The 22,663-nt window shown below is 38.9% G+C and overlaps 5 protein-coding genes across 5 annotated transcripts in view; 2 read left to right on the forward strand and 3 right to left on the reverse strand.

The window, feature by feature from the left end:
* Window positions 1–1,845, forward strand: part of LOC141814855 (uncharacterized) — a 6,612-nt gene extending 4,767 nt beyond the window's left edge. The window contains exons 7-9 of the mRNA XM_074702807.1: window positions 23–70; window positions 1,068–1,127; window positions 1,390–1,845. Coding sequence (XP_074558908.1) covers window positions 23–70; window positions 1,068–1,127; window positions 1,390–1,494 — 213 coding nt within the window. The 3' untranslated portion in view covers window positions 1,495–1,845. The remainder of the gene's footprint in view (window positions 1–22; window positions 71–1,067; window positions 1,128–1,389) is intronic.
* Window positions 1,846–2,152: 307 nt separating this feature from the next.
* LOC141814931 (phosphatidylinositol 4-kinase gamma 4-like) lies at window positions 2,153–5,523 on the reverse strand. Its single transcript, XM_074702892.1, has 2 exons — window positions 3,634–5,523; window positions 2,153–2,699 (listed from the first exon to the last, which is right to left on the reverse strand). The coding sequence occupies exons 1-2, from the start codon at window positions 4,966–4,968 to the stop codon at window positions 2,322–2,324; spliced, it is 1,713 nt and encodes a 570-aa protein (XP_074558993.1). The 5' UTR covers window positions 4,969–5,523; the 3' UTR covers window positions 2,153–2,321.
* A 999-nt stretch (window positions 5,524–6,522) lies between these two features.
* LOC141815545 (uncharacterized) lies at window positions 6,523–8,915 on the forward strand. The gene is made up of 2 exons (XM_074703494.1): window positions 6,523–6,727; window positions 8,212–8,915. Exons 1-2 carry the CDS (start codon window positions 6,531–6,533, stop codon window positions 8,657–8,659), a joined length of 645 nt encoding a protein of 214 aa, XP_074559595.1. The 5' UTR covers window positions 6,523–6,530; the 3' UTR covers window positions 8,660–8,915.
* A 576-nt stretch (window positions 8,916–9,491) lies between these two features.
* LOC141815620 (transcription factor MTB1-like) lies at window positions 9,492–11,425 on the reverse strand. The gene has a single exon (XM_074703570.1). It carries the CDS (start codon window positions 11,380–11,382, stop codon window positions 9,661–9,663), a length of 1,722 nt encoding a protein of 573 aa, XP_074559671.1. The 5' UTR covers window positions 11,383–11,425; the 3' UTR covers window positions 9,492–9,660.
* A 3,342-nt stretch (window positions 11,426–14,767) lies between these two features.
* On the reverse strand, window positions 14,768–22,427 carry LOC141814531 (uncharacterized). Its single transcript, XM_074702486.1, has 5 exons — window positions 22,245–22,427; window positions 20,759–20,848; window positions 20,469–20,677; window positions 19,586–19,796; window positions 14,768–14,977 (listed from the first exon to the last, which is right to left on the reverse strand). Exons 1-5 carry the CDS (start codon window positions 22,425–22,427, stop codon window positions 14,768–14,770), a joined length of 903 nt encoding a protein of 300 aa, XP_074558587.1.
* Window positions 22,428–22,663: the final 236 nt, after the last annotated feature.

Below are 22,663 nucleotides of genomic sequence, written 5' to 3' on the forward strand. Positions count from 1 at the left end.
CTTCCTTGTTGATTCTCCACAGGTTGCTTCCCGTGCAGTCTACTCTTTGCATAAAACTACCACCAGAGATGTAAGTTGCTTTCTTTTGCATTCTTTTGGGCTTTGCTAAAATTAAATGTGCTGCTTCTTATGTCAGTATACTTTCTCCTCTCATAGTTGAGAGATTTCTGTTATGGATCTAAAATTGTTATGCACATTATCATCTGATGCTGTGTAACAAGAGCTTTTACTTTGATGGTGTGTTTGGATTTTGGAATTGAATGAAAAGGAATGGAATAACTATTCCTAGGGAATGAAATAGACAATGGATATAATCTGAATAAGTTATCCTTGGTTTGGTTTATGAAATGTAATATACTTAGAATAATTATTCTTGTGTTTGGCTTGTGGGAATGTTATAAGAATTTTCATAATGATAAAATTACTATATGAAATATGTTGTTCACTCATTTAGGTCACACGATCTAGTCCAACGGATATATTTTGCCTGTAGGAGCAACTGGCCCATACCCTCTGGTCTGAGCCCTCCAATTCGATTGAGACCACCCAATCAACTTGCCTAGCTCACCTGCTTAATTGGCTACCCTATGTGCTCTCATCGGTTCAATAAGCCCTTCAATTCACTGTTTTGCCCAACTTGGTCCAACGGTGCGTTCTATCTTTCTTGTTCATAATATATGTTTTTTTAGAGAGTTAAGAAAGTAAGAGTATATATTCTTGAAAAATAAGGCAAAACTATTCCTGCAATAGGGTGACAAAATGGCCCATTCACTTAGTCCGACAGGCACCACTACTCATCTGGCTCTCACTCCAATAAGCCCAATTCACTGTTTTGTGCTAGCCGATCCAATGGTGCACTCTTCCCTACTCATTCATAAGATATAGAGAGAGTTAGAACATGTATTCTTGAAAAATAAGGCAAAATTATTCATAGAATAAGATTGAAAAACAATATATTCCTGAGGAATATGAGAGATCTCAATTCCTTAAAATTTGGTATTCATCTTTACATTATAGTTGGTTCGGCTGTCCCGCTAACTATGGTCTCATTTATTTGTGGTGAACAGCATATAAAAAAAATTGCGGCTCGAGATTTGAACGCCAGAACTGCAGAAGTTTTATGTGAGGTATTCTGATTTGTGAACATTCGTGTGATATATAACCTTTGCTATGTTCATTACCAAAGGTTTTTCAGTTCGTTAACGGTTGGTTGGTCTGATTACTTGGATGGAAAATATGGAAGAAGAGGGAGAGGGAAAGTAACTAAAAGATGTACACAAATGATTGTGATCTTTCCCTCCTCTCCTCTCATCTTCCATCCAAGTAATGGAGATGGACCCTTTAATATCCTTATTTAGCGACAAGTAATTCTGTTTGTTGGTATTGTAGCTGCGGTATGATGTGCCACAACTTTACAAATTTCACAAAAAGAAAGAGGTGGATATTGCAGTAGATCTCTGGCGCTTCGTCCCAAATGCCAACCAAACACTGTAGTCAACACCCTTCAGGCCAAGCTAGAGCACATGAAAGTCAACTCACCTCTCAAAATTGATCATGCTGTAGGTAGAAGTCAGAAACCTCTCTGAAGAGAACTGAAGGCCATGATCTCTTCCCAAACCAAACATGAATCATTCGAAAAGTTTATTTTATGCATGAGTATTCCTGAGGCTGTGTTTGAAGTATCATCAGTTTTCTCATTTCTGTTTGTAGTTAAACGTAACCAAATCTGTATAAGATTTAGAATATTACAAAGATTCTTCAGGATGGAATAGATCATTACTTGGCTGTGTTTGGCAGCCATTGTTCTTTATGTATGACGAACAAGGAACCATAACATGTCTAAGAGTGAGGAAAAAAGCACACTCTTATCGTATTAATCTTTCTATATCATTTCTCTTTTTAAGACCTTGGTAATCAATGATATTCGAGTTTTAGGCAAGATCCTAACCATATCAGCAAAAGTCTAAGGAATTAAATTAGCTGCCAAGAAAAAAAAAAGGTAAATAAAAATCCTAACAAATAAGCAAATAGTTCTTGAAAAACAAAACTCAACTCTATGAAGACTTGTAAATGTGCATCAGATGCATGGAAAAAATGAATACATGTAAGGCTTTCAAAGGAACAAAAAGTGATACAATTGACACAATCAAACTTCGAAAATCAAACTTCAAAGTCAAAGTAGGGCAGAGCTAAGACTTACAGGGAATTCAAATCCACAAAGACAACGTATGAACACATTCAGTTTAGTGGCCTTCATACTTACAACCACCTTAAAGTTTAGATCCTGTTGCAAAGAAACATGGAACAATAACCAGGTAAATCTACATTTTCACTTTGTCCAGGTGACGATCCATGATCTCAGAAAGTATCTCTAGGAACATGGCCTCGTGAGTGCCTGGAAGAACAGCATCATTGGCTTCGTGGATCATCTCCTCGATTTTTGATTCCTTGTTAATTGTTTCCCTACACATAATGCTTCCGATATCATATGGAGTGAGCCCCCTTTCTGCTCCTTTCTTTAAGAGCATGGTTGAGATGCGAAGAGTACCGGCACATTCAGGCGAGAGATTCCACCCGTAGAATTTAAGAAGTGTGATGTCTTCTTCAGCGTCTAGTGCTTTTATGTAATTAATGGTCGCATCATCGAAGTGCTGACGGGCTTGAGGCCAATAAAGCCACTCAAATGTACAATCTTCAAACTGAAACAGTGGCATAGATACTCAGCAATGTAGCATACTAAACATGAATAAAGAAATTAATTGATCGTCTCCAATCCAAAGCAGACAATAAATAATGATCAGGAAGGCCGTGCTAGACAGATATGTTAAAAACATTGCACCAAACTTGATAACAAGGCACAGCTCGGATTGAAAGAGGATAATAAAGATCGCAAAGCCCATGTTAAAAACAAAAGATTATTCCTACATAGCATTGCACCAAACTCAATAGTAAGGCACATAATGCACATGCAACAGAGTTCAGATTGATTGTAGTTAGATTGTTTGTTATGTAACAATCGAAAAATATGACTAATTATTGATAATAACAGAAGTGAGAATGAGGGCACATAAATGAGTCTGTGTGTGTTAAAGTTTCTGCAACAAAAATGTAAGCAAAATAATGCATTCACAACTCCAACAGGAAAATTGAGCAGTAATTTTGAAACATGCTTTTGGCCCAAGGGTAATGAAATTTGAAAGAAGCAACGTGCTTAGAAAGATGATTTGATATCAAGATGCACGATATTTTTTGAGAGAAAACTTGACGAACGGTTGAGAAAGCATCCAGTGAGGTGGTTGGTTGAGTCTTCTCGAATTCTTGATAATCCTTGGTAAGCATGTAAACATATCTTGTTATTGATAAGATCAAATCAGATAAGCGTTTTTATCAACTTCAAGAGAAATGTACAAGAGGCTTATAGCTATATTGACAACAAGCAGAACAAATATAAGGCCTCAAATGCAGATTATATACATTCTCAATATATCAATTAACAATTTGCTTATGAATTTGGAAAAGAATAAAAATATCAAGATAAATAGAGACAAATGAAGGACAGACATTAAGGATTGAAAAAGAGCAAGAAAGAGAATATTAACATTTTACTGCAACAAAAATAAATGCTGCACTTACATTCTCAGGCAAGCAATATCCGTGATCAATGGGAACCAACATCGTATGTCCTTCTTCATTCTTGCACATTAATATATTTCCGGCATGGCGATCAGCATTCGCCAACCGAATATCCAGAACAGATATCTTATGAACCTCCTGCACAGGAAATGCTCGAGGCCCCATATCCTCACAGCTCCCACAGTTTTCAACAAATGCTTGTAAGGATCCAATCTTGAAATTCTTGGACGCACAGTTGTACGCCTCAGAATAATGGAAACCAGTATCAGAGCATCGCACCATGGCTGTTGGAGGAACACCAGCAAACCCTGCTTCATCAGCTAAACGCTTCCCGCCAACAGGGTGATCAAGGATGTATGCGGCAACCTCCCTTATCGCTCCTTCTCCAACACGTGTCCCTTTCTTCAACCCTTCACCATTAGTTGACAAAGGAAGTCCTCGAGGATTATTTTCAGCCATTGGCTCCTCATCAATTGGCTTGAAGACAGCTACATACTCTTGACCTGAATCATCTTGCATAAAGTATGCTCCCCCAGTGCCATCTGAAGACATTATTGGTAAATTACCCCTCTCCAACCCTAAGGAAGCAGAATTGATTAGTTTTGTAATTAACGGAGACAATTCAACTTTTGGATCTACAACCGGCTCAATCCACAAATCCTTGTACAGAAGGTTCCTAGCAACTATTTGAAGATCATGGGTTCCATCCTTTTCCGTCACAGTGGGGGCATCAATTGACAGCTCAAAGTCCTTTTCAAAAGGTTTAGTCCTAACTTTTGCACATTTACGGATAAGCAAATGAATCACAGAATCATTTTCCCTACTGATATCATCAATCAACTTGTGATCATCAAGCTCCTCGCCATCACATATGAGCTTATGGTTGTCGACATCGTCCAGACCCTTATCCCTCTTTGCAAGCTGCTGCTTGATGTACCCAACATTGCGGTTCCGTTCAACTTGGAAATTATATGTTTCCCCAGAGATAGTTCTCACAGTGATATATCGGAGATCGGAGAGCCTAACCACAAGGTGCAAAACATTTCCATCGCCCACCCTATAGTCGCGGACCAGGCTATTATTCCGTGCCAGCTCCCTGCCGCCAAATACCAGCTTCGGCGTCTTCACTGCAAATTTCTGGAGCCGAAGCTTCACAGAAGCAATCGATTCGGACTCCAATACTCGCAAAGGAATCACAGACGACCCAGAAACCTGGAGAAAAATAAGGATGGACTCCTGCGAACAATGCGGAGATCGGCTGCCGTCAAAACGTACAGAGGACATGGGCGAGTCCTCCCGAATGGGGCTGAGAGCAAGAATTCCAGACGACGACATTTTCTGACCGTGACAGGAAAGAATCAGAGAACCCCCTTTTGCGTCTACGAGGGAAGGAGGAAGAAGAAAGGCGAGATTTTTTCCCCTTCAAAATCTACTGCCCAATCTCAACTACATCCATATTCCCTCCATCGAAGGGGAAAGGCCTAAAAGATCTAGAAACGGCTGAAACCCTAAAATCGGAAGAAGAAGAATACAAAGGAAAATTCCAGAAAACCTTCCGAAATCCGCCTAACCAAAGACGCCGCCGAAGCATCAACCAGGAACCAACTATCATCCGATCAACATGCTGATTTCCAGAGAAAAAAAAAGCACGACGATTGATCCGCAGAGATCGACGATTCTTACCGGAGGGTGAAGAACCGAAGACGGACGGAATCAAATCGCGAGGAGGGGGCCGTGCCCAGGGAAACCTCGCTTTTTGACGCGTCTCCTTGCTTGCTCCCGATCCGAATGCTAAATTTAGCTTCTTTGAATCCGGTTGTTCACCGTCGAGGCTCGAGAGCGAGAAGATTTGGGGGACGAGGCGATCGGACCGAGCCCTACGACGTGGAAGACAAGTAACGACGTTAAGTGGAGCGGTCGCAGGTGGCTTCCTGGAAGGAGACCTGGAGACGGTAGACTCATATTGACATTTAAGCCCCTGCTTTTTCAGATATATTACTTGGAAGACACGAAGGATACGCTCCATTCCCATTTGGGTAATTTTCATTTTTGTTTTGTTTTTTTTTCAAAATGCAGCCTAAGGTTTCATTAATGTCGAAATAACTTTTAAGATTCTACTTCTGTTGAATAATTTAGATAATAATTCAAATTAGATTTCAGCATTAATAAAAAGAATACTAGTTGAGAAGCAAATCCTCTTAATTAATATTATCCATTTTAAGGATCAACACCTCCAAAGTTTTAATATTGTCATCGCTTAGCCCCTTAAGTACCATAAAAAATATATCGTTTTCAAAAAAGTTCTCTCTTTAGAACATTTTAAAAATAACTGACGTCAGTTGTGACGTCAGATTCAACGGTCAACTACGTAAATATTAAAGAGAGTCAAAAAAATCAACTTAGATCACATTCGACGCGTCTCTGCCAGCAGTAAGGTTCTACCACGTCAGTTCCAAATCCAAGCCGTAGATTTTCTCACAAAGTTCGATTTGGCTTGATCCTGATGGCTAGGTAGTTAAATTAGTTTTATGGTAAATTTCATGACTTTTAAGTAAAAAACAATATATATAGCTGAGAAGAAAATCCTCTTAATTAATAATATTGATCCATTTTAAGGATCAACACCTCCAAAGTTTTAAAATTGTCATCGCTTAGCCCCTAAGTCCCTAACTGCTGACAAACTATTACTTTAGGGTGTATTTTGATCATTTTAAAATTTCAATTGTGGATAAATTAAAGAGCAAAGTACAGGGAGTAAAGTGCAAAATCCCTAAATTGATATCAAATGGGCCCAGTACATCGTAACGTAACGGCCCAGCTAGACCTAACTTACGGTCCAATCGTATAAGGCCCAGCCAAACGGCTCGTCGCGATGGAGGTCGGGAGACAACGGCACGATGCACCGCCATCTCTCCCTCGTCTTCTCCGCCTTCGCCTTCCTCCTCGCCGGCGCCGGCGCAATCGAATCGCCTCAGTACACCGTTGTTCACTCGGAGTCCGACTTCGAGGTGCGTCTGTACAGGAAGTCGGTGTGGATGTCTGCTCCCACCGATCAGATTTCCTTCGAGAAGGCCACCAGGCTTGGATTCCACAGGTTAGGCGATCATCCTAATCGCGCTCTCTGATCCTTGTTCGTATGGTAGACCGACTCGAATTTTGAACCATGAGGACTTAGATGATCTTTGTGCCAATACAATTCGATATTTCTATTCTTTCGCGGAGTATGTTCGTTAGAAACCCTAATTGCCATCTCTGGAGTAGACTTCACTATTGAATTGGTCCATATTATTTGTCTTATACCTTGTATTGATCAAGGAACTAGGGAAGTATGTTCTTTTTCTTTTGAGAGAGAATATATATGTAACAGCACTGTGCAGAGTACAATTTTCATGATGAAAATTGGACTGGATATAGAGAAGAGTTTGTTGATTATAGAGTGCAAAAGTTGTAGAGGCAATTCCTCAGTGAAGGGTCTTGCAGTGAAGTAGTTTTGATATGGGAGCTAAGAAACAAATACTGATGAGGGATCAAAGCTAAAGATGGTCCAAATGTCAGGATATGCAGAGCTGTCATGGGCAACAAGAGTATGTTCATTGTAGAGTGTGAAAATTAGCGATGCACTTCCTCTGGGAAGGGTCTTGCAGTGAAGTGGTTTCGATATAGGAGCTAAGAAACAAACACTGATAAGGATCAGAGCTTAACATGTCACAAATGGAAAGATTCATATGAGTGAAGGAAATAAGTTTGAGGGAAAAGAAATGCTTATTTCATGTCTTAGATCCTGCCTCAGGCTCTTGAAATTCAGTTAAAAGGTATAAGCACAATACTGAGGCATTTTTTTGAAGTTGGCATCAACATGATGAATTGACAACCGGCAGAATTTTCCTTAAAACTAGTGATGCAACATTAAACCTACTGTTGTTCAGTTGCCAAGCCTTGTTCAGATAATTTATGGAATGAAGTATAAATCTATCTGCCCTAAAGCAACATGGTAAGAGTAAGGCTTTGGAATTGGACTGGTATCAAGACTGGAATAAAATAACATGATAAGTGGGATGATTGTTTCAATTCTTAGGTTCACTCAATTGGAATAAGGTATATGAAATTGAATAAATTTATGACTCTTATCAAAGTTCAAAATATCTTTCTGTTCAATGAATCCTGATATGGGTGAATATGTGAAAAATTATAAAGTTGGACTCATTCCATGTGTTGGATTCTACAATGAATGACGAACGAAATGAAGGCATTCGTCCATGGGAATGGAACATTTCAGTTCCAGTAGTCCACCTGTGAATGATTATTCCATTTCAGGCTTCATCCACCTTACCAAATATACCTTTACATATTCACACCTACTTTGGATTTTGTTCTGTCATCCTGGACCTTTACTTTTAAAACAGAAGTTTTATTACATTAAGTAGGGGGATCTTCAATATTCACAGACAAGATTCTACAAATGATTTATTTTAAATGTTTATTATTTTTTAGCTACGTCATGTTGTTGAAAATTTCTGCTACACTTTCCATTTTCCAGCTCCTGGAATGATCTCTAAGTCATCCTTTTCATTTTGTCAGATTATTTCAATACATTCAAGGAGCAAATCTCAACTCCTCAAGGATCAGAATGACTGCTCCTGTAGTCACTAGCATTGTTCCATATGCTGGTCCTCTTCATTCTTCCGCCTACTATGTTCGCTTCTACCTCCCGCTAAAATTCCAGGGATCCCCTCCAGTTCCCTTGCCTGAACTAAACCTTCATTCCGATGAATGGGACAGTCACTGCATCGCTGTGCGAAAATTCTCTGGCTTTGCTCGTGATAACAATGTCATCAAGGAAGCAGAGAAGCTTGCCATCAGCTTGAGCCAAACTTCTTGGGGTGAGTTCACTTCTGCTGATACAGACGCCTACTCCATCGCACAATATGATTCACCGTTTCATTTTGTCGGTCGCACCAATGAGGTTTGGGTCAATATTGGAGCTGAAGCACCTGGGTGTGAATCCAACCATGCCTATGCATACTAATTCCTGAACAACTCATGCTTCAACCATGATGTTTCTGTGTTTGTACAATACAGTGTGTACATGAACTTTACTACAACAAACTCTCATTTGGCTGGGAGCCAAAGAAATAATATCTCATTGCTATACAATCAAACTAATTGTTGTAGGATCTCATGTGACCATGACTCTTGTGTTCATGATGATGTGTCAAGAAGCAACGAGTATTAATATTGCTAATTGTGTCTTGTATTATGATTTTCTTTTATTAGAAATCTGGAATGGCTTATTAGATACAAGTGTTTGATCTTTTTGAAATAATTCTAATGAAATTGGTATGAGAAGTGTGTGTAATATTAGAGGTATTAAGATGTGTTAAAGTCAAGATGGATCAATATCTGCATATGGTCTTAGAAATTATGTTCTATTTCATTCTCTACAAAGCTAAACACTACAGTAATAGTCTCTGTCAATACAGTGATTCGTGTGTTTCAAATTATATACTGATTGGTAGGAAAATATAAACAATAAGAGTAAAAACTACTGCTAGTTCATACCATCAACTTCTTGATTAAAAATGCATGTAACGAACACATAGCAGCAAACCAAAAAGGAATTAGCAACACCAGAAATTTATATCTTACAACATCACCAATTTGATTCCCTATAATCACAGTTTATCATATATTTTGATGTAACATGCAAATTGTTCAAATTCTTAGGCATACAGGTACCAGCATTGTACTGACTATCAAATGATAAGAAACACTGTCTACCCCAAGACAAAATGGGCATAAACAGAGATGTGCATCAAACCCATAGCACTTTGAAAGACAATTGAACCTTTTACATCAGATACAGAGTGATTGGGGTTAATTGAATCATCCAGTTAGCGAAATCCTTCTAGTGTCACTTCAGACTTTGCTGTGAGTATACATCCCTGCTGTGTCTCAATTGGCAACAAAACCCTAGGACCTCCTAAATTAATACTAGACTTCATTGTTAATTTAGCACATATGTTGTTGCTAGGTTGAGCTACCTTCATTGGATAATGCAGCAACGATCTTATCCTTCATTTGCTGTTCAGAACCTGGTGATTTGATGATGAGTGTGTGTTGTATACTGTCTCCACCATCAGAGACCTTCGACTCTGCTACATCAATCTGTGCATCTTTTAAAGCTTGAAAAACTTTGGAAACGGGATGGGTGTTGAAAGGGGAGCTGACTTGCACGATCACCTCATCTTGCATGGTTTGCACATCGACCTCATGATTTGCCACCCCTGATTCCAAGAACCTTTCCTTCTCCGTCTCCATCTCCTTCAACCTGGTTTGGAGCTCAGTGATATAGGAAATGGCATCGCCTAGCAAAGAGGCTTTGTCCATCTTTGAAATGTTAGGCACCACTGCCCGCAAAGCGTAAAACTTCTGGTTAAGCTTCTCCCTTCTCTGCCGCTCTGCCTCAACGTGATTGAGAGGTTCATCCTTCCCGTTCGCAGGCTTCCTTCCTCTCTTCCTTGGCCGTCGCTCTTCGAGTGAGACAACTCTCTCGCCTTTGCAAGAAGCCTCCATGTTTGCTTGTTCCACTTCCAATGTTCCGACATTCCCAACTCTCAAAGTCCCACCCCCACTAAAATTGATCTGCCTTGGCGACGGCTGCAGCAACTGTTGTGGCTTCAGCTGACTCTTCTGGATAGCCAATTGACCGAGCAGATGATCTCCTCTTATACCATTACTATGGTTACTAGCTTCGTTACTAGTGATCAAGACGCCATTGTCGAATTGCTTCTGGTCAGAATTCACGCTTCGGACATGGTTCCAACTGAAACTCTGCATTCCCTTGTGAACATTAGGAAATAACAACCAATTGTCGCTGCTGCCGCTCTTCAAGTTTGTATCCCAAGAATTGTCTTCTACTTTTGCAACCAAAACTTTTTGAGTAACACTAGAAGTCCCAAGATTGAGATCCTTTCCGAAGATCTTCGTGCATGTATCTGATCCATTCTTTTCGATCTTCTCACTCGGTCGCGGCATCTCTGCAGGAGTATTGCCCAAAAACACCGACTTTATCATCTGCAAGGCATCCGGGCTTTCAGCTAGCGATCTGACAGACCCCAATTCGAGGACACCCGTCTCAAATGGAACAACAACGATCGTGCGAAACCCTGCCGACGCCGCTAAGAAGCCCCTGTAGCAGTAGTCGGAAGGGGAGAGTATCCAGAAGTGCTTACCTGCCGCCAGAGCCTTGCCAGGCGCGCCCTTCCCGGGCGGAAAGGAGAAATACATCGACGTGAGGAAGAACATCTCGGCTTCAGTGATCTGATCGAGACGGATGGCGTAGTTGTCCTCGTCCGATCCGCCGAAGAACACGTGGAGCTTCTGGAGGACGGACCTCCTCATCTTGTGCCGGCACGATTCGTCCTCGCCGGAGGATTTCGCCAACGCGGCAGCGGACGCGCCCTCTTCCCCCTCCCGGGGCTCGCGGCAGGACCCGTCGCCCCAGCCGAGAACGAGGCCGCCGGTCTTCGAGCGGGAGATCTGCCAAAAGATGGCGTAGTTCCAACCCACTCCAGGGCGGTCAGGAGGACCCTCGACGAGGTCGAGGAGGCGGCTTTGGAGGTCGGCCTCCGCGGCGGCGGTGAGACCGTCCGAGCAAGCGTGGCTGGCAGCGAGGTAGTCGAACGCCTCCGGGCCGAGGACGGCCGCCGCCATGGCCTTCTCCTCCTCGCTCCACGTCGATTCCGCCATGGGAGTTCCCAAATTTGGAAAGTTTCGATCGAACGCAGGGGAATTTGGGGGCACGAACTCAATTCATCGATCGACAGATAACTGATTTGAGGTGGGAATAGGGTTCGGGCTTTTGGGGATCTAAGTAAGCACTTCCAGGATCCTATCCAACTATTCCACAGATCATTTTTCAAACTATCCGTCGGACGGGAAACACGTGTTTCATTTAACGAATATAACGGCCCCAAAGTATTAGGATCCTTCTTTGACAAGGGAACGTTGGAGGGGATCCAGACACTTTCTTTTTTCTGGGATCCAAAATTGAACAACGCTTAGGATGACGATGAAGACCATTAATTGACCGTACGATGATTCCGACGGTGCCTTGAAACCAAACAGCCTCTAAAGGTCAAAATTTTTTTAAAATACTTTTTATTTTTATTATTACTTATATTAAAAAATATTAAAAGGGCTCTCTGTATCATTATAATAATTTTAATCTAAGCTTTTTAATATGGTTTTTAAATATATACTGCTTTTTATAATAATAATAATAATAATAAAGGAAGGAGTTGCTCGACGGCTCAACCCGCAGCCACCACACCAAAGCCGCTCGTCCTACCCACGTTTCAACGTTCCTCCATCTCGTCCATTCATACCGTCGATTCGGTAGATCGGACGGTTCGCATGTTGAGTTATTGAACGGGTAACGTGGGTGGGAGACGACTTCAACCGACGGGCAAATAGTTATAGGTCGACACGTGGCGGCCGTGGTTCATCATGTGATGCACGTGAGGGAAACACGTGAATGGGATTGTGATTATTTAATGCCAGGGTCGTAATTTAATACGGTGCGAGGCTCACTTTTATTTTATTTTATTTTAAAAATATATATTTTAACGTTTGAGCATTGAGTGATTCACACTTGAATTTGAATATAATTTTTATAATAATTATAATCATGAATTTAAAATCAAATCGGCGAAAAATCCATCCTCGTCATCATCATAAATGAACTAATTAATTGCAAATACTATAGTCAAAATGGCTCGATAAAAATTTCTAGAAATATTAGAATTGAATAGCATAATTTTCTCTACACGGATCTAGATAATCAATCCAGGTGATTGAATGTTAGAAGTAATGCATAATTGAATGATCGTTGCCAGCGAAGCATTGACTTTTAATTATTGTCAACTCCACCAGTTAATTGAATGGTAGTGCCAATGATTATATTCGATTAAAAATAACATCACATGGGTCTATGTTTATCTTTATAAAAATAATATTATATATATATATATACACATGTCATTTAAATATCTATTGCATTGTAATGGGTAATCAAAGTGATGTTTCATAAATATTAAGTATTTATATTGTATGGAGCATATATGAAAAGTATTTTGCACTCTAAGCTATAGTATGATAAGTAAAAGATAGAATACTTTTCTTAAATAATGAGGATTCGAAATCCACGTAGCACATATTGTAATATTTGAACAATTAGTAATCTTAGGGATCACGTTAGATGTCACTTCACTTTTAGGATTTATATGAAAAGTATTTTTTAATTAAAAAAATGTAGTGGAGAATGGAGATTCTGAGTTTAGAAACTTTTTAATAAAATTCTTATTTGATAAGATACTTAACGAATAAGTAACATTATGTTTAATGAAGTTACTATATGACAATTTAATATGAAGCTCTAACTCTAGGAGTTCTATAAAAAAGATGAAATCCGTCACCCCAGCGGCTCCGCACGGTCGACCCCACGATCATCTGTGAGGAGGTAAATTGAGAAACTCCAGTTGGCCATGACGGAGTGAACACTGCAACCGACCAGACCACACCAAGGATAAATGTTAGGAAATATATAAGAAACCAGCAAATTGACAACCACGAAAAAGGAATAAAGGTCGTGGATATTATATTCAATCAAGCCAAGACAGACTTGCTATCTCTGGTGTTTTTGCTCCCTTCACCAAAGAACAAATTAAACAATATTGTAAACTTCTCAACCAAATGGCCTCAATGCTTCTTCCAGCATTAATGTTGGCTCCTGCTCCATGACTCAATCTGGTAAACTCAATTCATCCTTTTTAAATCATTCAACAACCCCTTTGATCATTGATTCCGGAATCTTGTGACTCAAGTCTTTTTTGCTCCTATTATCCCTATTCTCATCAAACCACTGTTAGGATTGTTGATTGATCATTAACTGTAGTTGTTGGAATAGGCAATATTCGATTATCTCAACACATTATTATGAAATCTATTTTTCATGTACCTACTCTAAAATGCAATCTGATTTTTGTCAGCAAAGTCACTTTTGATAATCAATGTTTTCCTAAATTCTTACCTTTGTCATGTCAATTTCAAGACCATCGGGGAAGACGATTGGCGGTACTAGAATTCATAAAGGTCTTTATTACTTTGAGGATAAAAATAGTCAGTCTTTAGTGTCTCATGTGACTTTTAATTCTGTTTCTAGTGATAAAGAAATAATGTTTTGACGCTATCGTCTTGCCCATTATAGTTTTGGTTATTTGAAGTGTTTGTTTCCATCATTATTTACTAATAAAGATCCTTTGTCTTTCCATTGTGAAGTGTGTCAACTAGCTAAGCATATTCACATCTATTTCTCTCCCAAATAATATAAATTATCTACTCCGTTTTCATTAATTCATAGTGATATGTGGGGCCCCTTATAAATTCGCACTTCTCATGGGAAAAGATGTTTTATTTCATTTATTGATGATCATACAAAGGGTACTTGGGTTTATCTTCTTAATGACGAATTTGAAACCAGTAACATCTTCAAAGTCTTCCATAAAATGATTCGGACCCAAATTCTTAGAATCGATAATGGCAAAGAATATTTCAATGTCATTTTAGGTGACTATTTATTGAAAAATAGAATTATTCATCAAAGCTCATTCGTCGATACTCCACAACAAAATAGAGTTTCTGAACGTATAAATCATCATTTGTTGAAAGTAACTCGTGCCCTTATATTCACTATGCATTTTCAAAATATTTATGAAGGATACAATCCTCACAGCTGCATGTCTTATCAATTGTCTCTCTAATCGCTCCATAAACTGTCACACCTTTGTCTTTTCTCACTCAAATATATCCACAAATTTTTAGCTTCAATAATCTATCTTTAAAGACATTTGGATATATGACTTTTGTGCATGTCAATGCCCATAAGCACAATAAACTTGACCCTCGAGTTCTTAAAACTGTCTTTGTCGAGTTTCTCCTACTCAAAAGGGTTATCGTTGTTATTGCCCACACACAAGGAAAACATGTGTTACTTTTGATATCACCTTTTTTTGACGATATCCATTATTTCTATCAAACCTCCAAAAAATTAGAGGAAATAAAGAACCAAAACGTGCTACACCCTGACCGTGGCATATTCCACGGCCATGGGGACGACTATGACGATAATCGTGCTCTCCAAAATGCGCCATGGCCTAACTGTGGCACGTTCCATGGTCGTGGTGACGATCGTGGTAACAATTGTGCTCTCCAAAATGCGCCATGACCTAATCGTCGCACATTCCACGGTCTGGGGTGTCCTCAAAGGATGATGAAGATGCTCTCCCTGTGCTTAATGTTAATTTGGACACCACACTTGTCTCCATATCTAATCCTATCTAAGTCGACCCTCACACTAGTGAAACAGTTGGAGTATCAAGTCAAAACATGATACCCTAGTTTATTCGAGAAAAAATTCTCAAGCTAATAAAGATATTGTGAATTCTAGCCGCAACCAAGAAGATAAATCGATGGTAGAATCCTATAATGAGTTAGGAACATTTCTCGATCTTGATATACCAATTGCATTCAAAAATGGTGTCTGATCCTGTACTAAACATCCCATTTCAAACTTTATCTCATATTCTAATTTATCCTCTACATTTGATGTTTTCACTTCAAAATTGTCTAGCGAATTAATTTTCAAGTCTATCATGGAGGCACTAGCTATTCTTGAGTGGAAGACTGTTGTTCTTGAGGAAATATATACTCTCAAACAAAATAATACCAGGAATTTGGTGGAATTGCCACAAGGGAAAAGTATCGTTGATTGTAAATGGATTTTCACGATTAAGTGCAAGGTTGATGGTTTGATGGCCAAAGACTTTACTTAAACCTATGGGATTAATTACACCAAGACTTTTGCTCTTGTTATCAAACTTAATACTATTAGAATTCTTCTATCGTTGGAAGCTAATCAAGATTGGTCATTACATATATAAAAAAATATCTTTCTCAATGGAGAGCTTGAAGAGAAGGTTTATTGATAAAATTTGGGTGGTAAGACTATATGTAAGCCCAATATTCATCTCGTGCCTAGTTCGATAGACTCCAAAGTGATCAAAAATTTTAGATATATTCAAGGACAAGCAGATCATCATTCTTATAGTGTATATTGATGGTATCATCACTGAAAATTTGTGAGAAAATGATGGCACAAAAATTTGAAGTCAAAGATCTTGAAACACTGAGATATTTTCTATGAATGGAGATTGCTCGAAATAAAAAGGGTATTTCAGTCTCTTAAAAGAAATACACTTTAGATCTAGCATGTTGGGATGCAAGCCAAGTAATATGTCAATTGAACTGGAGAATAAGGAAAAAATATTTAAAGGAGAACCGGTTGACAAAGGTAGTTATCCACGTCTTGTTGGAAAACTCATTTAACTATCACATACACACCCAAACATTGTCTTTGCAGTTAGCCTAGTAAGTCAATATATGTACTCATCATATCAAGGTTGTCTGAATGCAATATACAAAATCCTAAGATACCTGAAACCAACTCCTAGGAAGGGCTTATTCTTTGCAAAGACTGAGGATAAAGAGTGTGTGCATGAAGATACCTGAAACTAACTCCTGGGAAGGGCTTATTCTTTGCAAAGACTCAGGATAGAAGAGTGTGTGCATGAAGTCAAAGATTTTGAAATACTGAGATATTTTCTAGGAATGAAGATTGCTCAAAACAAAAAGGATATTTCAGTCTCTTAAAGGAAATACACTTTAGATCTAGCATGTTAGGATGCAAGCCAAGTAACATGCCAATTGAATTGGAGAATAAGGAAAAAATATTTAAAGAACCGATTAACAAAGGTAGTTATCAACATCTTGTTGGAAAACTCATTTAACTCTCACATACACGCTCAAATATTGCCTTTACAGTTAGCCTAGTAAATCAATATATGTACTCACCATATCAAGGTCCTCTGAATGCAGTATACAAAATCTTGAGATACTTGAAACCAACTTCTGGGAAGAGCTTATTCTTTGCAAAAACAGAGGATAGAAGAGTATGTGCATACACTGATACAGATTTGGCAAGATCAATTAATGATAGAAAGTCAACTTCTAAGTATTGCGAGGATTGAAATCTCGAGTTGTTTCGCTCGATATTGATGAAATTTTTTGTTCCAACACCAACAACAGTGTTCTGGATGGGATATTGTCCGGAAGCATCATGGGAGTCCAGCTATGCCTCCGGAGGCATCACGCAGACCGAGCGTGCCTCGACCGCGGGGCCCGCGCATGCCCCGGTCACTGTCGCATGAAATCTAGATTTTTTTTTAAAACTTAAATTTTAATAATAAGTAGGTTAATAATTTTAATCAACTCCTAGCTATAGTTGGGATAACTTAAATAGACTTAATTAAAGCCTCATAAAATTCTCCTATTGTTTTTTAAAAAATATTTTTATATTTTTTTGAATATTTAGATTAAATTTTTTATTTTTAATTAATATATTTTATATTTTAAAAATATCAAAACTATACTGGCATGGCACGATACAGTACCGACACCGTATTATTTCAGTCCAGGATCAAAACCTCGACATGGCTCAATATTTTAAACCTTGGATATTACACAATAGTATGGGTGAATTTAATGACATGGTGTAGCAAAAAGCAATATGTGATTGCAAGAAATAGTACTGAAACGAAATACAAAGTTATGGCTCATGGAATTTGTGAATTCATCTAGATCAAAAGAGTGATGAAAGATCTAAAATTCGGTTTGAAGATTTTATGCTACTCCATTTTGATAATAAATCAGCCAACAGTATAACTCACAACCCTGTTCATCACAACCGAACTAAACGTGTAAAGGTTGATCGTCATTTTATTAGAGAAAAGATGGATGAAAGCATTATCAGTATTGAGTATATTCCTACATCTTGCCAACTAATGATCTTCTTACAAAAGGATTATCTGAATAAGCTCATAAAGTTCTTAAAGGTAAGTTTGGTCTAAGCAATATTTACAACCAAGCTTGAGGAGTGTAGGAAATTATCAAATATTTTATCTTTCCTTGTATAGAACCAATCATGCGTGTAAATACAATATAATTTAGAGTGATTTGCTAGAATAATTTATTTTAGGTAGAATAGTTTTCTTTTTTTATTTATTTATTAATTTTCATTATAATTATAAAAGGAGGTCATGGTTCATTAATAAAGACAAGTGAGAGATTTTTTTTCTTCTTACCTTTAGTTTATAGATTTTGTAAAATAATATGAAATCTTACTTTATTACAAGAGATAAAACCCTATTTATACACGAATATAGGGACATATTCTAGGAGAATTATTCTATAAAAAAGAAAAAATAGAATATTTATCCCTAATAGAATATTTATCCATAAATATTCTAACACTCCCACTCCCCCTCAAGCTGGAGAATATAAATCATATGTACCCAGCTTGTTACATATGTAGTCAATTCGAGGACCTCTCAGTGACTTGGTGAATATATCTGCTAGTTGATCTTGTGAGTTAATAAAACTAGTAGATATTTCACCAGATATGACTTTCTCTCTGACAAAGTGACAATCGACTTTAATATGCTTTGTCCTCTTATGAAAAACTGGATTCGAGACGATATGCATAGCAGATTGGTTGTCACATATAAGTGACATTTGTGTAACCTCTCCAAATCTTAGCTCTTGAAGCAACTGTTAAGTGGAAGCTGAAGGAGCAACAGAACTTTGGACGATCTGTGCAGCACGGGGAGGTCGACCATGTAGGCTCCAACATTTATCAATCGTGTGTCCTAGTCAGTGGTAATAATCACACCAGGACGTTCTTTGCCACCCTTACGAGGTGACATGATCAACATTCTTTCCATCAGTACCTGCTTTCGAAAAGATGTTGCTGCTGTTGTGTTGCTGGAAAAATACAAGGTAGGTGCTACTGATGTCTGCCTACTTCTAGAAGAACGGGAAGAGGAGAAGAAAAGGAGAGCTGGAACTTGCTAGCTTGCTGCCGTTACTAGAAGAGAGCAGCAAAGAAGAGAAGCACACGAGAGGCAGGACGAGAAAGACGTGTTGCTTGTCGTGTCAAGGAAGATGTGTGACGAGGAAGCCGCTGCGATTGTTGCGTCGCGACAAGGAAAACGCGCGACGAGGAAGGCTGCTCGTCGCGTCGAGGAAGACGCGAGACAAGGAAGCCGCTGTGATTGATGCGTCGCGACGAGGAAAACGTGCGACGAGGAAGGCGTGCTACTCATCGCATTGAGGAAGACACTCGACGAGGAAGCAGCTATGATTGTTGCGTCGCGACGAGGAAAACGAGCGACGAGGAAGGCGGCGGAGGAGATCGCCACGCGAGAAGCGGGATGAGGAAGACTTGCTGCTCGTTGCGTCGAGGAAGACGCGCGACGAGGAAGCCGCTGCGATTGCTGCGTCATGACGAGAAAAACGTGCGACGAGGAAGGTGTGCTGCTCGTTGCGTCGAGGAAGACACGCGACGTGGAAGCCGCTGTGATTGCTGCGTCGCGACGAGGAAAACGTACGACGAGGAAGGCGACAGAGGAGAAAAAACTTATGGTTCTGATACCATATAAAATAATATGGAGTCTTACTTGATTACAAGAGATAAGTCTATTTATACACAAATATAGGAACCTATTCTAGGAGAATTATTCTATAAAAAAAATAGAATATTTATCTCTAACAGAATATTTATCCATAAATATTCTAACAGATTCATTCAGCTATTTAGACCTTCATGCTGAGGTCAGAAAAATCTAACTTAATGTGTGCATTTAGTTTCACTAAATGTAGCAAACCAAAAGGGGGTGATTTGCTGGTTCCTAAATATTATAATCCTGACAACAAAATTAGAGCAAACGAGCAACAAAAGTAATTACCACTAGAGTAGTTGATATAGATGCTAAAATACTTGGACATTCATTTGCATATAAATAAAACTTGTAAGGTTACCATCAGCTTTTTGTTCTATTATTTTCATCTGGTCTGTAATTTCTGCTGCTGCTTTCTCCGCATTAGATTCTTTCTGTTTTACGTCTTTCAACTCTTCCTTTAAAGAATCAATTGAGGATTCCAACTTTGCAATTGGGGCCTTCATATCCCGCTTTTGTTCATACTCTAGCCTACAAGAGAAGCAAAGCAATTTGAGTCACTTGACATAACTTCAGCCTAAGACTTACTATCCAAATGCACCATGTTCAGTGACCATTGGTGGCAAAGCAATATAACACAGAACAGATCAATGTTAACTGAAAACATGATTTTGACGGCCAATCAGTCAAAAAAATTGTCAAAAAAAAAAAAAAACTGCCCTTTTATTTAGCCTACAAGAGAAGAAAAGCAATTTAAGTCAATTAGGGCAACTACTCCATATCAAACTGCACTGCATTTAGTGATGATCAATGAAAAATTGGTAATAAAACAGCACACAACTAATGAATTTCAAAACTAAAAAAAGAGATGATTTTGATGGTCAATTAGAGAAAAAACCTTAATCAAGTGACTCTAACACACTTTTGTTCTAGCCCACAAGAGTAGCAGATCAATTCAAGTTGCTGGCTAAGCTTGGCCTATGAAACAGTAACTAAATGTACAGCCTTAAATGATCATTGATGAGCAACAGGTCAAAGATGTTTCAATTGAATAACATGATTTTTGATGGCCAATCAGACCAAAAAAACAACATGAATAAAATCCAGTTAGTAGAAAAGATAGAATCGAAAGCTTACCGATACATTAACTTTGAAAATTTGGATCACTATATTGACAAAAAAGGTGTAAAGTTGAATGCTTACTGGTACTTCAACTTTGACATTTGATTGCTTAAACTAAGCTTTCTCTCATACATTTCTTGAGAAGCTTTAAGCTGTTCCTCTTCATACTCACGAATGTTCTTCACTCCAACAGATTCACTGAAATCCTTGTAAATTCGATCAACAATTGTATTGATCCTTTTCTCAAGCTTTTGGATCTCTTCAGATCTTCTAGCAATAGCACTTTTCAACTGCATAAACAAGATAGATCAGCAGCAAACACATAAGCGACTGGTTAATATGGGCAACGGGACAATAGAATTAGAAATCACCTTCTGAAGCTTAGGTTTTAGGCGATCAATCTCCTCTCTGATATTCTGCTTTTCATCAGTTAGTTTTGAAAGCTTTTCATGAATATTTGCCTACATGTGATCTTTTAACATGAGAAGATTATAAACATCCAGGAAAGAACAGAATACATAAAAAGCCAAATAAATGAACATTGAACATGAAATGCAGATACTACCTGACACAACAAAAAAAACTTAACAGAAAATTCTTCAGCCAAAATATTTGGAGTCATTCAGCTAAAATGCCAAGGCAAGATTCAGAGATCATTCAACAAACAACCAATTTTCCAATGTGACATTTTTTTGGGGCAGATACTGAGGTAATAGCAAACTTTAAAAGAGGAATACTTATCAATGAAAGTACATGAGTTACTATGTGTAATTGAGCTTTGAAGTATTGTTTTGTACCTGAATTTTGATTTCCTGGCAGAATGGTACGATTTTGGTACCTTGGCAGGCCAACACTCAACATTCTTCAAGACCACACAATACCAAAACCATATTGTTCCTTACTCAGCAAACTCAAAATAAGGAGATTTAATCTATATTCCCCTTGCACTTAGCTTGTTCACCTCTAAATATAATTTAATTAAAATTTTACAAAACAAAAATTTCAAAATTTTAACAAGCATCGTGACTTATGATTATACTTTGCTAAAACGACAATGAATGTTATACATCATATCAGAGCATTGGTTCTTGTACGATTGTACTAAGATTAATCTCATTATTTTCAAGACTCAATAAATAATGCTACCAAAACATCAAGTACTAGAATTGATTTCTACATGTGTCTAGCAATATATTTTGGTTAGTCAGTAAGAGCTGCACTTGCGCTGACATAATTCCAATTAGAATAGAACAAGTTAGTATAAGATACAAATATCTCTCTGTTTCTTCAACTTTAGCATCACCCTTTACTTCTGCTAGTACTCTGATTGGTGCACTTCTCCTCCCACCTGTTTTTAATGTTTCATCTCTCCTCATGATCACAGAAATCATTATAGGAAGAAAATCGTCCTTTCTTGGTCATAACCGTATTTGTTCCATGCTCTCTCCCTTATTTTTATTGTTTCATATTCTCCACATAAGTTGAAGAGGAGCATTGGTGCAATGGTAAAATTATTATTGTGTGACCTTGTGGTCACGGATTTAAGTCGCGGAAGTAGCCTCTTGCAATACAAGAAAAAAGACTGCATACAATAGATTCAATATGGTTTGACCCTTCCTTGGGACCTCGCATTGGCGGAAGATTCGTGCACCAGGCTGTCCTTTTTATATTCTCTCCATAAGTAGCCAACATAATTGAGATAAGTCATGGAATAAGGGAACAGAGCCGGCCCTGGGCCAGGGCCACCAGGGCGACCGCCCAGGGCCCAAAAACTAGAGGGGCCCAATATTTAAACATATATTATTAATTTTTATATTGGGATTTAGCCGTTTAGGGTTACGCATGTGGGAGTGGGACGAAGCCGCCGACCGCCGTGACGCCGTAATCACATCGAAGCCGTAGCTCGCATTCGTCCTCCTTCACGACGCCGCCGCCCTTTCTCAGTCTTCTCTCTCGCTTCGCGGTCGGTGGGACGGTGGCGCAGGCGGATGTCGCTTCGCTGCTCGCATCCTCGCTCGCTGCCTCGCGGCTCGCTCGCATCGCGTCCTCGTTTTGCAGCTCGCTCGGTGATCGGTCGGTCGGTGGGAGTGGAACGGCCGGTTCTCCTTTTGCACGATCTCGCTCGGTGGGAGTGGAGTGGGGCGACCGGTTCTCCTTTTGCTGTTTCAGTGTTTTGCACGAAGCCGGCGACCGGCGCTGATGGTGAGTAATGGTGGTGGGTTAGAACATTTATTTTTTAATATTCTAGAAGTATAACTCCTTTTATTAGATTCCAT

Source organism: Curcuma longa, chromosome 21 (genome assembly GCF_044706935.1).
Source record: "Curcuma longa cultivar G26 ecotype Majalengka, Jawa Barat chromosome 21, ITB_CL_G26_1.1, whole genome shotgun sequence".
Taxonomy (NCBI): Eukaryota; Viridiplantae; Streptophyta; class Magnoliopsida; order Zingiberales; family Zingiberaceae; genus Curcuma; species Curcuma longa.

What these genes read in the sequence shown, in the direction of transcription:
- LOC141814931 (XM_074702892.1), bottom strand. Translation starts at nt 4,968, where the DNA reads ATGTCGTCGTCTGGAATTCTTGCTCTCAGCCCCATTCGGGAGGACTCG. An exon ending in GATATTGCTTGCCTGAGAAT is followed by an intron (nt 2,700 to 3,633) that starts GTAAGTGCAGCA and finishes CCACTGTTTCAG; the next exon opens with TTTGAAGATTGTACATTTGA.
- LOC141815545 (XM_074703494.1), top strand. Translation starts at nt 6,531, where the DNA reads ATGCACCGCCATCTCTCCCTCGTCTTCTCCGCCTTCGCCTTCCTCCTC. An exon ending in ACCAGGCTTGGATTCCACAG is followed by an intron (nt 6,728 to 8,211) that starts GTTAGGCGATCA and finishes TCATTTTGTCAG; the next exon opens with ATTATTTCAATACATTCAAG.
- LOC141815620 (XM_074703570.1), bottom strand. Translation starts at nt 11,382, where the DNA reads ATGGCGGAATCGACGTGGAGCGAGGAGGAGAAGGCCATGGCGGCGGCC.
- LOC141814531 (XM_074702486.1), bottom strand. Translation starts at nt 22,427, where the DNA reads ATGCGAGCGAGCCGCGAGGCAGCGAGCGAGGATGCGAGCAGCGAAGCG. An exon ending in ATGTCAAAGTTGAAGTACCA is followed by an intron (nt 19,797 to 20,468) that starts GTAAGCATTCAA and finishes CTTCTCTTGTAG; the next exon opens with GCTAGAGTATGAACAAAAGC. An exon ending in ATATGCAAATGAATGTCCAA is followed by an intron (nt 14,978 to 19,585) that starts GTATTTTAGCAT and finishes CATTAAGCACAG; the next exon opens with GGAGAGCATCTTCATCATCC.